At 35.5% G+C, this 14,014-nt stretch overlaps 2 protein-coding genes across 2 annotated transcripts; one reads left to right on the top strand and one right to left on the bottom strand.

Moving 5' to 3' along the window:
• Positions 1-1,432: 1,432 nt before the first annotated feature.
• On the bottom strand, positions 1,433-4,020 carry LOC137394255 (uncharacterized). Its single transcript, XM_068080977.1, has 2 exons — positions 3,998-4,020; positions 1,433-1,727 (listed from the first exon to the last, which is right to left on the bottom strand). Exons 1-2 carry the CDS (start codon positions 4,018-4,020, stop codon positions 1,433-1,435), a joined length of 318 nt encoding a protein of 105 aa, XP_067937078.1.
• A 26-nt stretch (positions 4,021-4,046) lies between these two features.
• On the top strand, positions 4,047-13,900 carry LOC137394256 (potassium voltage-gated channel protein Shaw-like). The gene is made up of 3 exons (XM_068080978.1): positions 4,047-4,563; positions 10,855-12,048; positions 13,815-13,900. Exons 1-3 carry the CDS (start codon positions 4,200-4,202, stop codon positions 13,898-13,900), a joined length of 1,644 nt encoding a protein of 547 aa, XP_067937079.1. The 5' UTR covers positions 4,047-4,199.
• Positions 13,901-14,014: the final 114 nt, after the last annotated feature.

Here is a 14,014-nt window from a genome sequence, read left to right on the forward strand (position 1 = left end):
CTGTATACGTCATTTATAAGTCAGCAATATGTTTTAAAACTAAATATATATGCCCTTATGTAGAAATTCATATGTTCATGCAAGATCATAGCTGACATTTAAACTACGATTCACATTTATATTGACAACCATGACTGATAGCATTGAACTAGTTCCGACTTTAGCTTTATTCTGTTACTTGAAAATCTTTGTTTCATCTTTTTATGTAGACCTACTTGTTTCCACAGATTACCATCCCACAATACCCTGTAGGTCATCTCAACAGGGTATTGTGGGATGCTACTTATAATAGAGTTGCTCATTTTTATAGGGTTTATGATAGTTTCTCAACAAACATTTAGCCAAAGAGGCGTTTTTCCACTTGAACACTTAGAAAACTAATTTTTTACTAACCAATCTTAACTAATTGAAGTTTTGATCACAGAATTGTACTGCAACGTTAATGAGACAAGTGCTGTCACTCCATATTGGCCCATTTAGACAAGACTTAGTTCATCAGTCAAGTAGTTGATACGCCAATGAAGGCAACTGGTCAATTTCATCAGCATAACTAGTTCATCAGGCAAAAATACCCAGACTGTTCATTGATGGCTATGCATGCTCTCTCCGATAACCTGTTCAAATGACCTTCACAACTACTGAATTGTGGCAATAGGTTGGGCTTAAACCAAAACTAGATGGTGATCAGAATAACTAGTGTTTGATTTCAAAAACTTCATTATTGTGAGATAATGTAGAACACGGAACATTTCTGTAATTACAACAAAGCTAGCCAAGGTTTCCTACACTAAAGTTGTGTTCTAAATTTCAATGACAACTTTTGGGAAAAGTTATTTTACTTTGTTGCTGTTTAAAGTTGATCGTCTCATAATTTGTCTTCTCAAAAGGGGACACAACTACTACTCAATTTTTAACCCAAATTTAAAAAGGTAATAATTGTGAAGCTTGATAACCTAAAATATACTAATTATTTCAATATGATTCTCCTAAAATGAACAATTGGTAGAGTTATGGCGTGGCTTATGATCAGAACTGTTGACCTATTTTACTGTCACTTCCTGTCAACAGCTCTGTGTAATCCACTTTGTTTAATTGGACTATTTAAGCATTAATTTCTGTTAAGAGGTAAATTGATTTTTATAAATGAAGTGTTGCGTTCATAATTTGACATGAATTTGTAACATCAAATAAGAATATAACCAATTTCATTTATTTATTCTAATGGTTATTTAATCTAGGACAACTGTACAGGATTTCTAGCAGAGCATTTTTCTGTGGCTGGTTTAGAGTTTAGTAAGTATTCACTAAGTAAAGACTCAGCTCCCACAGTCATTTTACTCCTAATGGGGCTATCCCTGCAAGAAATGCAATGTTCTCAAACGAGTTCTCTCTAATATCTGTATTCAAAGAGATGATATTCAATCTGACAGCACTACCTTTGACCAGCAGAGGTAGTGCTGTCAGAGATAGCACTGGCAGAGGTAATGCTGTCAGAGGTAGCACTGTCAGAGGTATTGCTGTCAGAAGTAGCGCTATCAAAGGTAGCGCTGTCAGAGGTAGTGCTGTCAGAAGTAGCACTGTCAGAGGTAACGCTGGCAGAGGTAATGCTGTCAGAGGTAGCGCTGTCAGAGGTAGGGCTGTCAGAAGTAGCGCTCTCAGAGGTAGCGCTAGCAGAGATAATGCCCTCAGAGGTAATGCTGTCAGAGGTAATGATGTCAGAGGTAATTCTGTCAGAGGTAATGCTGTCAGAGGTATTCTAGAATTCTATAAGAGTATATGAGTGTTAGTATAAGGTATATTCACTGGTATATCGTGTAAAAAAGCCTTTCATATGCACTCTCGTATTCAGATCTTCCTTTAAGAAAGATGTTAAGTTAACTTTAAATAGCTTTGTAATCATTGCCCGTAGCATAAAATTATGGATTTGTATTTAAAATGATCGGGAGACTTTACTATCACAGATCCTGATTTTTACTACCATGGAGCAGTGTTATATGGATAATATTTATGTGCATAAAATGAGATCAACTTCATTTATTAGGATATTTTAAAGTTATACCAAGAAGGTTTCTATACATAGATGTTATTTAGATAAGGGAAATCCGAGAACTACACTTTAACCAAAACTTCATGTTGTCCAACTCAAATTAATACATTATTTATATGATGCATTAAACTAAAACTAAACTTTAAACAAAGTAACAAGATAACTGTTTACTTCACTTACTTTTGCGTCACTTGTCTTTGCGTTACACGTACGGTACCTACATGTATCTGGTACGTACCTTGCTGTGTTACTTCTCCATCTGCGTCAGACGTTTCATGCATCTTTGTCCTTTTCTTTTAGACAAATAAACATGTACATTAGAGTATCGACTTTTTGTTGTCAACAGAAAGTTTTTTAAATGTCTATTTCTCTGTGACGCTTTCACTCTGTGTATTGAGTTACAAAACACTAGACAACCTTGAAAATAACATCTTTGATGGTTAAAAAGATTAGTAATGATGTCATATTCAGTGTTTGATGCAAAACTTATAAATATTTGATCACAGGGAGAGTTACGTTTGTTTGAGTTAATTGAGACGAAGTTCTTTTAAGTTATTACTTTGTTTGCAATTAGCAAGTAAGCTTCTGTGTTACATATTGATTGACAAGCCAGTCAGACAAACGCATCTGAGAAGGCGTGTACGTAACATTATGTTTGTTTGAACCTTATGGAATTACATACGTACAGTAGATCATCGCTACATACCCATCTCAACTGATAGGTATTTGCAGAGAATATGCTTTGGGTTAAGCAAGTAAGTTTTGTTTATACTTGTTCTCTGCTGTCAAATTTTAAATGATTTTAAATTTTAAACTTCAAGCAGTGAGTGGAGGTTGCTTTTCGTATTCATCGGTTTGCCTTCACTCCGTGAAGTTTAGCGGTTTACTGACTAAATAGTTCTAAGCATTTATATAAAGCTAATATAAAGTTTTTATACATTCAGCTTTGCGTTCATATACGGTATTTGTGTTGCAAAAATATAATCTAGTTTTTTTATTCAGTTTTTCTAATAACCTTAGTTAAGGATGGGCGCATATGATAGGTAGGTCACGTTTTAGTTGTTGGTTCAAGAATGAATACATTTTTGTAGTTAGACTTGGAACCTAAAAAGAGAGAATCTAATGTAAAATATACAAAAAGCAGGCAATAAAAACATTTGCAAAAGAGAGATTTTAGTTTTAGCGCCTGACTAGCCTTGACAGGAAATAGTTCATATGGTAAACAACCATCAGCCTTGTCTTTAGCTTTCGTGTATCCGCCGTTATAGATATATATTTTTGTAAGATATTTTTTCAAAGTTAATTTTATTAAACTGAAGTATTTTATTATAATTTCTGATGATATTCTATATTTTAGTCATATAAAGATTCTGGTCTCACTCCTAAAAAGTTCTACTGGTACAGTTAGTTAGACTAGCTCTTGACATATCATTGATCTCTACTGTTATTTCTATAGATAAGTCACAAGTTTATATGTTAAACCTATACGTCTTCTAAATGTGTTTTGGTATAATATTTTACTTGTGAAACATTTTTTACAACCTTTCCAACCTCGAATTCAATTCCCATGCATGGCTATCTTTTTTCTGTGGCTTCAGACAGACAGACAGACAGACAGACAGACACTACTCTTACTATATTACTGTTATATTATTATTTCTGCTCTTAATATTATTATTATTATTATGTAATATTATCATAATCATAATATATATAATATTATTATATCTATATTATTATATCTATATTATCATATATGTTTATTTATGTTATTATATAGATGTTTTATGTAACTTACTATATCTTATTATATATTATGATATATATGTTCTTATATGTTATTATATATGTTAAAATATATTTATGTGATATATATATTAAATATATCAGTATTTGCAATTATTGCTTTGTTGTAGGAATAGTCGAGCATACCAGTAAAATGCTACCTACTCGTGCTTCAGTACAGCGTGCATCACCGCTATTAAAGCCACGAAAGATCATTATTAACGTAGGAGGCACTCGCTTTGAGACCTACGTGTCGACTCTTAAAAATATTAAGGACACCCGTCTCGCCTGGATTACCGAATCAAAAGCTGATAATCCCGACTATGACCCAGTTTCTGGTGAATACTTTTTTGATCGACATCCATCGATGTTTCTTATGATACTCAACTACTATCGGACAGGAAAGCTTCACACGCCATCTGACGTTTGCGGCCCTGCATTCGAAGAAGAGCTTGCTTTTTGGGGAATAGATGAGAAGCAAATCGAACCATGTTGTTGGGGTGGTTATTCGCAGCACAGAGATGCTCAGCACACGCTTGAAGAGCTAAAAATAGATACAAACTTTGAGGATGACGATGAAATGGATGTAGATGATAGACAGTTTGGCAGCACAGCGGAGAAGTTTGGTATAATGGAGTCCGAGGAACATAAGAGGTCTCGATGGGAAAGAATTAAACCAAAGCTTTGGTCTCTTCTGAATGACAGATCGACGTCAAAAGCTGCCAGGGTATTCATTCGCTATATTAGCAAATTTAACTTTTCAAATATGCTCTTGTAGTACGATTTTTCTTTAGAAAACCTCTTCCTTCTCTTCTATTTGCTATCTTGTAGATGACTGTTAGGTTCCCTTTAAACAGGCTTGCTATCGACGACCGATGCATAAAATTGCGGATTTGTATCTGATGTGGCTCAGAAACAATCATTGGTCATGTTCCTCTTTCATATGGATCAGCATTATATGGATAATATTTATGTGGATAAAGTGGGATCAACTTTATTTATTAGGATATGTTAAAGCTACAACCAAAAGGCTTCTATACACAGATGTTATTTAGCTAAGAGAAATCCTTGAGCAAAAAGTCATTAGAAGCATCGAGCATTATTCACATAATAGTTATTCGGATATCAGATTATTATTTGGATATCAGATTGTATGAATACATTAGTTACATGTGAGTTTAATGTAGAAACAGACGTATGCGTATTTTTCATGGTTTAAATAAGTCTATTGTGAGCAATGAGGCTACAAACTTATAAAACTCAGGCTAGTTAAAAATATACATTATTATTAAGTTTCAATAGTGATAGCATAGGGACACAACTCCATATGGCGCTGCAATATCATGGAAACAGCCGCATTGCTCTCTTTCTGTCGTGATTCAGTGTCGCTCTTTGGAAGTGAAACACCCATGCAATGCATCATTTTTGTGCTATGAAAACGACCTTAGCGATCAACAGCGTCGTATTTTTGTGTGCGCATATGTCTTGCTTTCCAGTTGCTTCATATGCAGAAGCTTTTGTCGTTGAAATGCTTTAATCTATCCGTTTTTACTTCAAGATACAACCTGACATAAGGCGTCGCACAAATATCACTCTACTGTAGCGTCTATGGAAACATGGTCTGCTTGGCGACCCAACGTAGCGCTTCGGTACTGGTACAACCAGGTGTCGCTACACTATCGCTGTATGGAGTCTCAGTATATGTTTGATAGAATTATGACGTGACATCGCAAATAATCTTAAGGAACCAAATGAGCTCATGGGTAATGTAGACAGTTGCTTTTAATTTTATCTGAAAAAACGAACTAACCATAAAAAGAAGTCAGTATGGCATAGAACCACAAGAACTGCCATTGAAAAATAATAGTGAGGGATAATAGATGATAGATGCTGTGAATTAAAATCCAAACTTCTAAATGTTGTATTGTAACTATTATTGATACTAGTACCCTGGCAGTCTAGTGTACTGTGAGAGATCGACATGCGTGTCAATAAAGCACAGAGGATAGGTATGTGCACAATAATTCTAATACCTTGGAAGGTGAATGATGGGTGCAGGCGGTAGCGAGCTGGGCGGCCAAGCTAAATGTTCAGAGTTCGAACCCCGCAAGATCCTATCTTTTTTCCCAAACTGTAAACGTGGCTTCGTACAGACAACTAGACACTGTTCTTATTATAGTAAAGATTTGATCATACGATTGGATGATTGTTTGAACAAGTTGTGGTCAAAGTTATAGAGGATTACACGCTAAACAAGAATTATTAACCTCATAGGCCTACAGAATGGTGTAAACAATTTGAGTTTTAGCTTGCAGTTTATGACAGCCAGCAATATGCGGAAGGTCAAGGTCAAATCTGTTAATATTCAGCACTTTCTTTTCGTTTCCTAGAAAAATCATATACACAATGGCAATAATGTGTACTATAATGTTTAGTATTAGCTTATTAATCATGCAATGCAAAGGCATGCAATAAAGAAAACCAATTTATGATTGGCATGGTCATAGAATGATTACATAAAAGCAATTGGTAACTAGGGCGCAATAGCTATTAAGTTATTGGCCACAAGAGATAGAATGAGATAATCATTTAGAGTGGCTTGGTTAACATACTAGGTGAAGCGAGCTTTATGACAGTGCGTTGAAAATAATATGTGTGATTGGTTACTGAGGGCATCATTCTTATGGGCTATAAGCTATGTATTTGTACAGTCATCATTTGGTATAGTCCGGAATTTCTCTAAAAATCTGTTTCTTGATAATTTAAATATTTTATTTGCAAAAGAAATAATATATATAATATTATAATTAACAATAGATAGGATCAGCTGGTTTAGTCCATTGCTCTCATTATAAAACGTGTTTAGAAATCAATTCTTGGTCAGCAGACCTTCTCTAGGCAATTCTATTAGTAATATTGTTGTAGATTTTTTAAGCAAATAGTTTCTGTCAAGTTGAGCGATTTTGTGAGTTCAGTGATTTTGTGAGCCAAGCGATTTTGTGAGCTGAAGACTTCTTTGAGTAAATTCGAAAATGATTTTTATATTAAATAATGTTGAAATTACTTTGGATGTGAAAGCCAAGCTGATTATGTCTGTAACAATTACTAGCAATTACTTTGTGATAAGAGATTATCTGAGAGAAAAGTAAACGCATGTAGCTGGTGATCCACCGTTGACTGGTTGTGTAAAATGGATCGACTGTTCATAGCCTGTGTTCTACTATACAGTTGCTGGATAATATGAGAGTAGATGCGCATAGCCTGGGGTCTACTCTACAGTTGCTGGATAACATGAGAGTAGATGCGCATAGCCTGTGGTCTGCTATACATAGTCTATACATGAGAGTAAATTTTACTTTTACCTAGTAAAGGCAGAAATCGATTAGTGCTTTGGGTTAGCATTAATATGTACATTCACACATGTTAACAACTAAAACAGCTGATTATAGTTGATAATTGGTGTGTGAGATGTCAGGTGATACTAGACATCATAGATCCTGTACCTCCATCTGTTTTGGTACTATTATTGATTTTATAGCAATAGCATGAACAGTTCAAATTTCAGAGCAATTTTTGTGACTGACAGCAGCAACCTGATGCTCGCGTCACATATGCCTTGTTTAGATATGAGGCTATGGTAAAGATGTTTATGATCAGGCAATGATCAAATTGATAGAGGCGAGGCTGTATTCAGTATTTGTTTAATAAAGTCTTTCTAATCGAAACCTGTGAGCGTTTCTGGCACAACAAACAAAATGCCTCTCTATTAATTATGTTTTAATTAAAGACAGAAATTTTGTTTATAGTTGAGTATTTTATGATTTAGACAGCAAACAAAGTTGAAAATATTTTGCAAGCATGATTATTGGACAAGCAACTTCCATTTTAATTCAAAGTATGTTTTCCTTTAACAAAGCTTTTAATAATTTTATTTACAAAAGGGCAGTGTCATAAGCCATAGCTAATGTGGGTTATTATTGTTTAGTAACTAACAGCCTAATATAGCTATGTAGCTTAAAGACCACTATTGCTATATAGCCAACTGGCTATCAATGCTACCTAGCTAGCAGGTTATTATTGGTATGTAGTTAGCAAGCTGTAATTACTAGGTAGCTAGCCGGCTATCATTACTATGTAGCTAGCGGGCTATCATTACTATGTAGTTAGCAGGCTATCATTACTATGTACATAGTTAGCAGGCTATCATTACTATGTAGTTAGCAGGCTATCATTACTATGTAGTTAGCAGGTTATCATTACTATGTAGTTAGCAGGTTATCACTATTATGTAGCTAGCATGCTATCATTAACATATAATGGGTAGTTAAATTGGTGAGCCGAAACATTGGAAGCCTGGCCATACTAATGCTCACATGAATTTAACAGAAACCATAAAACCTCTAGCTGAATGTCACCTTTATTTGACCACCATCTTTATTTGATCGCCATTATAGAGGAAAGGTTGAAAAATAAAGCACCAGGGCATTCAAATAGAGGTTTTGCGGTACGTTTACCTTGATGAGTGGTAATATCAAACTGGCCTATCCTTGTCTGTTACATGCAGTCAGGCTCTTTGCTTCCTACTTTCTGCATTTATATAGATAAAGTGGGATAAAGTTGTTCGCTATGATCAGTTGACAATATATTTGTGTTCTTCTTATCAGAGTCATAAATAGAATCCGTGATAAACTGGTACAGCATTAGTCAAACAGACAACTTATACTACTAATTTAATATTGGCAAGAGAAAGGGGTGTCTGCATTACCAAACTTAACTTACTCAGTCCTGCGTTACTAAGCAGTTTACATTTATACTCTGCAGCATGTTGTATCGCTATTACAATATTTTAAATGTCTGCAGTTTTTTCTTCAAATTTTTTCAAACTAATTTTGCTGAAATATTACGACATGAGATAGCATAAAAATTCTCCTCACTTAGTTGCACAAGGAATATAAAAAGGGCTGTTTTTTATTTAGGACTGTGGACGCTTTTCTGAAGTTTTGCATAATTAGCTGCTAAATTAGGCTGTCGATGGTGTTAATACTTCACTGGGCAAACCCAAAATCAAGGGAAACAATTATAGATTTACTTCAATATCTAAATACAAAAAGTTGTTAGCTGCTTAAGACTGCCAATCACAAAATAACTTTTTAATACTTAACTGCTGATTTTAATTTTAAAATAATAATCTTAATTTAAAACAGTTTAAATTTAATTTTAATACATATTTAGTTTTAAAGTACCTACTAATGGTAATTTTAAAATAGTGATTTTAAGTAGAAATAATTTATACTTAATTTCGATAACTTTAATATAATTTTAGTTATATTAAGGAGTCACAGGTGTCCTGTTGTTATCTGATAAGCTGCCTCAAGCACCATATGCAGCTTTGCTCAAGCTATTCACATTTAGTCAAATAAAGTGCAGCTGGTTTGTACAATACAATAAAGTACATAGAGAGTTTTGTTGTTATCAACAAATCCATTCTTCGGACTGTCTGACTTAATCATCTAGTGAAATGACTTTTGAATCTTTTGTATGTATAAAAACTGATATCAAAACCTAAAATGTCGTTGTCCATAATTAGCCAAAAAGATTATAACCAACAGGTTTACTGCCACGGTTATGCGGCTGCATCAATGTAGAACTAGCATTTGAGAATTTCAGTTGGAGTTCTTTCAGCGGCTCTTCACTCCTGTCAACAACATTTATATTAGCAAGGCTAAATATGCTCACAAACTGGATGATTTATCTGAGCGTATTTACTTGAGCTGAATAAAATTCAAGTGACAAGAACACGTCAGCTTCTCAAACAAAAAGAAAAGCAGTAATAATAAAATAATAGGAATAATAGTAATAGCAATTATCAATTCCAAATTATGGGATTTGTCAGCATCTATATTGCCAAAAAACAACATAATCTTTATTATATCAAGAGCCACATCTTTCTGCCTGTCCAAGGCCAGGGAGCCAGGAAATGCGATATTTGACATTTGGTTTATGACTTTGTCACTCTAATACCTGCCCCGATTGCAGACGTTCCAAATAATTATTCAACTATTTTTTATCTGTGGTTCATCGGGACACATGATGATTTCTCACGCCACACTAGACTGTCAGGGTATGGAGAAATAACTAAAACTGATCAATAGTAGCTTTTTCAGCAATATTATAAAAAAGAGAAAAACATTTTAGAGAACATCATCAGAAAAAAATATTGTTTATGGCTGTATGGATACTCTTTAAACTTGATGCACTGCATACGTTTTAGCAATCGCTGTGTAGTAAATTGGTGCAGCATTAAAAATAGAGTTGGCAGTTACTAGCGAAGAACTTGTGTGGTGTGTTCTGTCGGATGCTGCTAGGGTATTTAAGGTTTTAAGGTTATTATGGATTTAGGTTATTAGGATTTAAGGTTATTTAAGGTTGCTAAGGTTTTACCAAACAACGCGACTGATGTCAGCCAACGCTGTTCTGTAAACAGATAGCCTCAGATCAAATAATGTATTCATTCAGGTTAAACAATCTGTATATACACTTGTATAATGATAGCCAGACAAATATTGTCTGAAAGGAACTCAAAGATTTTGCGAGGCTTTCGTTTCAGATAACACTAGTTCATGGGAACATTTTTTAATGTGACTTTGGAGCTTTTTCTATAAGCTGATCAAATATTTTCAGCTATAATTGGCTATACTAAAAACAGTTTCTTCATACAAGGTTCTTTGCTTTCAAACTGGTTTCGTGTTTTCTGTTTTTTGTAAAAACTGTACAAAATGGAACAGGCTACTTGCTTGACCATAAATAAGTGGTATATGTATACCTATCAAATGATTCGTGCGTAGAGTGATGGGAATATTTCCTCTAATTTAATCTATACTCACTATCCTTATGAAATGAGGAGAACTTGTTTGAGAGATGAATACTGTTTTTTCTGCAGGTTCTCACATACATTTCGCTAGCGATGACAATCTTAGTGATAACTACTTTCACGCTAGAGACGCATGCCTGCTGCAGAATTCCTCGCAACGAAAGTGAGATACTCGGACCAATGCAGTACAGTGAATACAGAGCAAAAACGAAACCAAACCCTGTGTTATATTATATAGAGATGGCTTGTATGCTCGCCATCACAATTGAGACTATAGCACGACTCATCGCTTGTCCGGTAAAGAAACGATTCTTCAAAAATGCACTGAATATCTTCGACCTGATCTCATTGCTCTCTTTTTATGTAACCTCGATCTTGTTCATCATCGACGTCACTTACATGGAGAGGGAACTGTCGTTATTTTTGCAGCTTCTTAGACTATTTAGAATTCTAAGAATATTCCGGATTGCAACACAACTTCCAGCGTTAAAGATATTATTCCACACTCTAAGAGCGAGCGCTCGGGAATTGATGCTCATGCTCGTGCTTATAATCTCTCTCGTTCTTTTATTCGCTTCAGTCATCTATTTTGCCGAACAAATCGATGAGGTTAGTGACAATCACTTCACTTCTATTCCAATGGGATTTTGGTGGGCCATCGTAACCATGACAACACTAGGTTATGGTGACAAATATCCCCAAACGGCAGCAGGCTACCTGATCGGTACTTTATGCGCTCTCTGTGGTGTGTTGTTTATCGCATTACCTATACCAATAATTGTGAACAACTTCTCCACCTACTATACTCACGCCAAAGCGCAAGAAAAGTTGCCTAAAAAGAAGAAAGTAGCGTTAGTCGGAGCGGCAGATGCACTAAAACAGACTGTTCAAGATTTGATGCCTTCTACCGCTGGCCAGTCTCCGATACCCGTCTCCGAACCGTCCAGCAATCATCCAAGTCCACTTCCTGCTAAGCGCTCTCTCAACACAACTGATGGTAGCAAAGAGACAATAAAACAAAGTCAAGACAGCGGTATAACCGATTCCATAGGCAGTTCACTCAGGTTAGCAGGCGGAATCAATGTGACATTCACTGATATCGATGAGACAGAAGAAATGAGAGCCGCCACATCTAGGCGAGTCGTGAATGTAGCTACATTTGGCAATGGTCATGGGTGTTTGCGACTAGGGGCCAACGACAACTACATAAAGGAAGAAGATGAAGAGGAGATCAATGATCAGCTCATCCGAGCTGAAAAGAAGCACAAAAAGAGCAGTCAGCACGCAGCCACTTCTAGAAGGGCCAGCCTGCTGCCTGGTGCGGTCTCTAGCACGGCATCACCTGGTAGGTTATAGTTACTTATCCTCCAACTAGCATTAGTTCCCTATAAGGTAGATTCTTTTGTTGACAAAATCTTCCCACTCTTTGCAATCTTTCACCCGCAATGGAAAGACGACTATCAAAGTCATCTCTATAAAATTACTCAAGGCAAATTTCAGCAATAGCTTTTTCAAAGAACTATTTTTGTGGTCTTGTGCGAACATGGAGCAATAGGTATTTTAACATCTGTAACTATGACTCCTACATACTGAATCTGTATGACACGGGATGAGGGAGGGGCTACAAAAGAAATCAAAGTTTTGACAATACTGCTTCGACTAACCGCTGTGCTAGTATTGCTATATTAGTACACAGGCAGTCCAGTGTCTCATGAGAGATCATCAAGTGTAATAAGTATGTGCCCAATTACTCCATATCACTGCAAGTTGGTTGAGTGGCCGGATAGTGCGCTTGGCTGCAATTCTGAATATCTGGGTTTGACTCCCACGTAGTGTAACTTTTACTAACGCTCTTAGTGTGGCTTCAGACGTGTGTAATAACCATGTGCTCGCGTGTAATAACAATGTGCACAAGTATTATTTGATGTGAAAAGGTGGTCGAGTGATGCAAATGATAGCTTGCTTGGCTGGGAATGTGAATAGGCGGGTTTGATTTCTGTGCGGGTACCTTTTTCCTAACACTCTTAGTGTAGCTTCAAACAGATGACCACGGCTCTTATTATAGTAAAGATTAAGTATTATTATAATACTGTAATACTATAATACAGTATTAGCTATCTTGTAATACTTGTGATACAAGTGTTACAAGATAGATCTTGTATCTTGATGAATTGACTTCTTTAGTTGGCTTCATCCTGCACATTAATTTTCTCATGTTTTTCATGGGGTATGATAACCAAGTTTTCACATTTTTCATTTTGTCTTCTCAATCTGATCGTCATTATAAAACTAATCTCATCAGTGTATTTGATATTTTTGTGCTTATCAATACAAACGCGTGTACAAGTAAGCTTTCTTATGTCAACTGTTGGTAGTCGTTTGTTAAAATTAATTATTCATATGTATTAAAGCCACTTATTCTATATCAGGCACCTGTCTGTTTGACTATGGCTCATTTAGATAAATGAACCTGCTTTTAATAAGTTGTTGCAATGAGCAAGAAGTTGGCTGACTCGGTGATGTTAAAATATCAGTGGAAAGGCACAATATTTACAAAAATAGACAGATTTTGGGGATAGATTTCTAAAGAATCTTTAGTCTGCATAGAATCCAATCCAGATGCCTCATATCTGCAACAACGCTGATTGATTTTCACATTGGCAAACCTTCACCGAAAGGTCATAGCTGGCTGTTGAATAGTAGAGTGGGAGACTCACAAGATAAATAAATTTAGTTTTACTATGTGTATCCAGTATTACAATCAATTAATTTGAATGTAAACTAATTGGCAAATCAAATGTTTTTCCTATCTCATATATATATATACGGTGTTTCATCTATTCTACATCAGTTGCTTTACACACATAGCATACCTTATCCACTACAATCTACACTTACCAGATAGGTACTTATTTAAATTCTATTCAGCTTTTTCTTTTCTAGTACTATTAGTGAAGTTGACAGAATTCCACATTTTGCTGCTACCCTCAATAAATATTGCATACAAACTATTGGTATCAGAATTGTCCAGTTAAACCAACATCTGGTCTCATCAGTCAATTATTTGTTGATACCAGAAAATGCACCTTGACCTTAGCTATTGTATTACAGCATCCCCAAAGGCACTACATAATAAAGCAGCTGGTCCAAGGGAGCGAAGGAGGTCTTTAATGCCAGCCACATACACAGGAGGTTAATCACAACCATCCATAACGGTGTAAGAGACGCTTATTGCAACATTTTGTATCCAAGACTCAGTGTAGTTATAGATTTCCTACCTGTATCATCTAAAGCAAAAAATATATTATTCA

Source organism: Watersipora subatra, chromosome 4 (genome assembly GCF_963576615.1).
Source record: "Watersipora subatra chromosome 4, tzWatSuba1.1, whole genome shotgun sequence".
Classification (NCBI taxonomy): Eukaryota; Metazoa; Bryozoa; class Gymnolaemata; order Cheilostomatida; family Watersiporidae; genus Watersipora; species Watersipora subatra.

What these genes read in the sequence shown, in the direction of transcription:
- LOC137394255 (XM_068080977.1), bottom strand. Translation starts at nt 4,020, where the DNA reads ATGCACGCTGTACTGAAGCACGA. An exon ending in CACGCTGTACTGAAGCACGA is followed by an intron (nt 1,728 to 3,997) that starts GTAGGTAGCATT and finishes TACCTCTGACAG; the next exon opens with AATTACCTCTGACATCATTA.
- LOC137394256 (XM_068080978.1), top strand. Translation starts at nt 4,200, where the DNA reads ATGTTTCTTATGATACTCAACTACTATCGGACAGGAAAGCTTCACACG. An exon ending in GTCAAAAGCTGCCAGGGTAT is followed by an intron (nt 4,564 to 10,854) that starts TCATTCGCTATA and finishes GCTGCAGAATTC; the next exon opens with CTCGCAACGAAAGTGAGATA. An exon ending in CTCTAGCACGGCATCACCTG is followed by an intron (nt 12,049 to 13,814) that starts GTAGGTTATAGT and finishes ATTGTATTACAG; the next exon opens with CATCCCCAAAGGCACTACAT.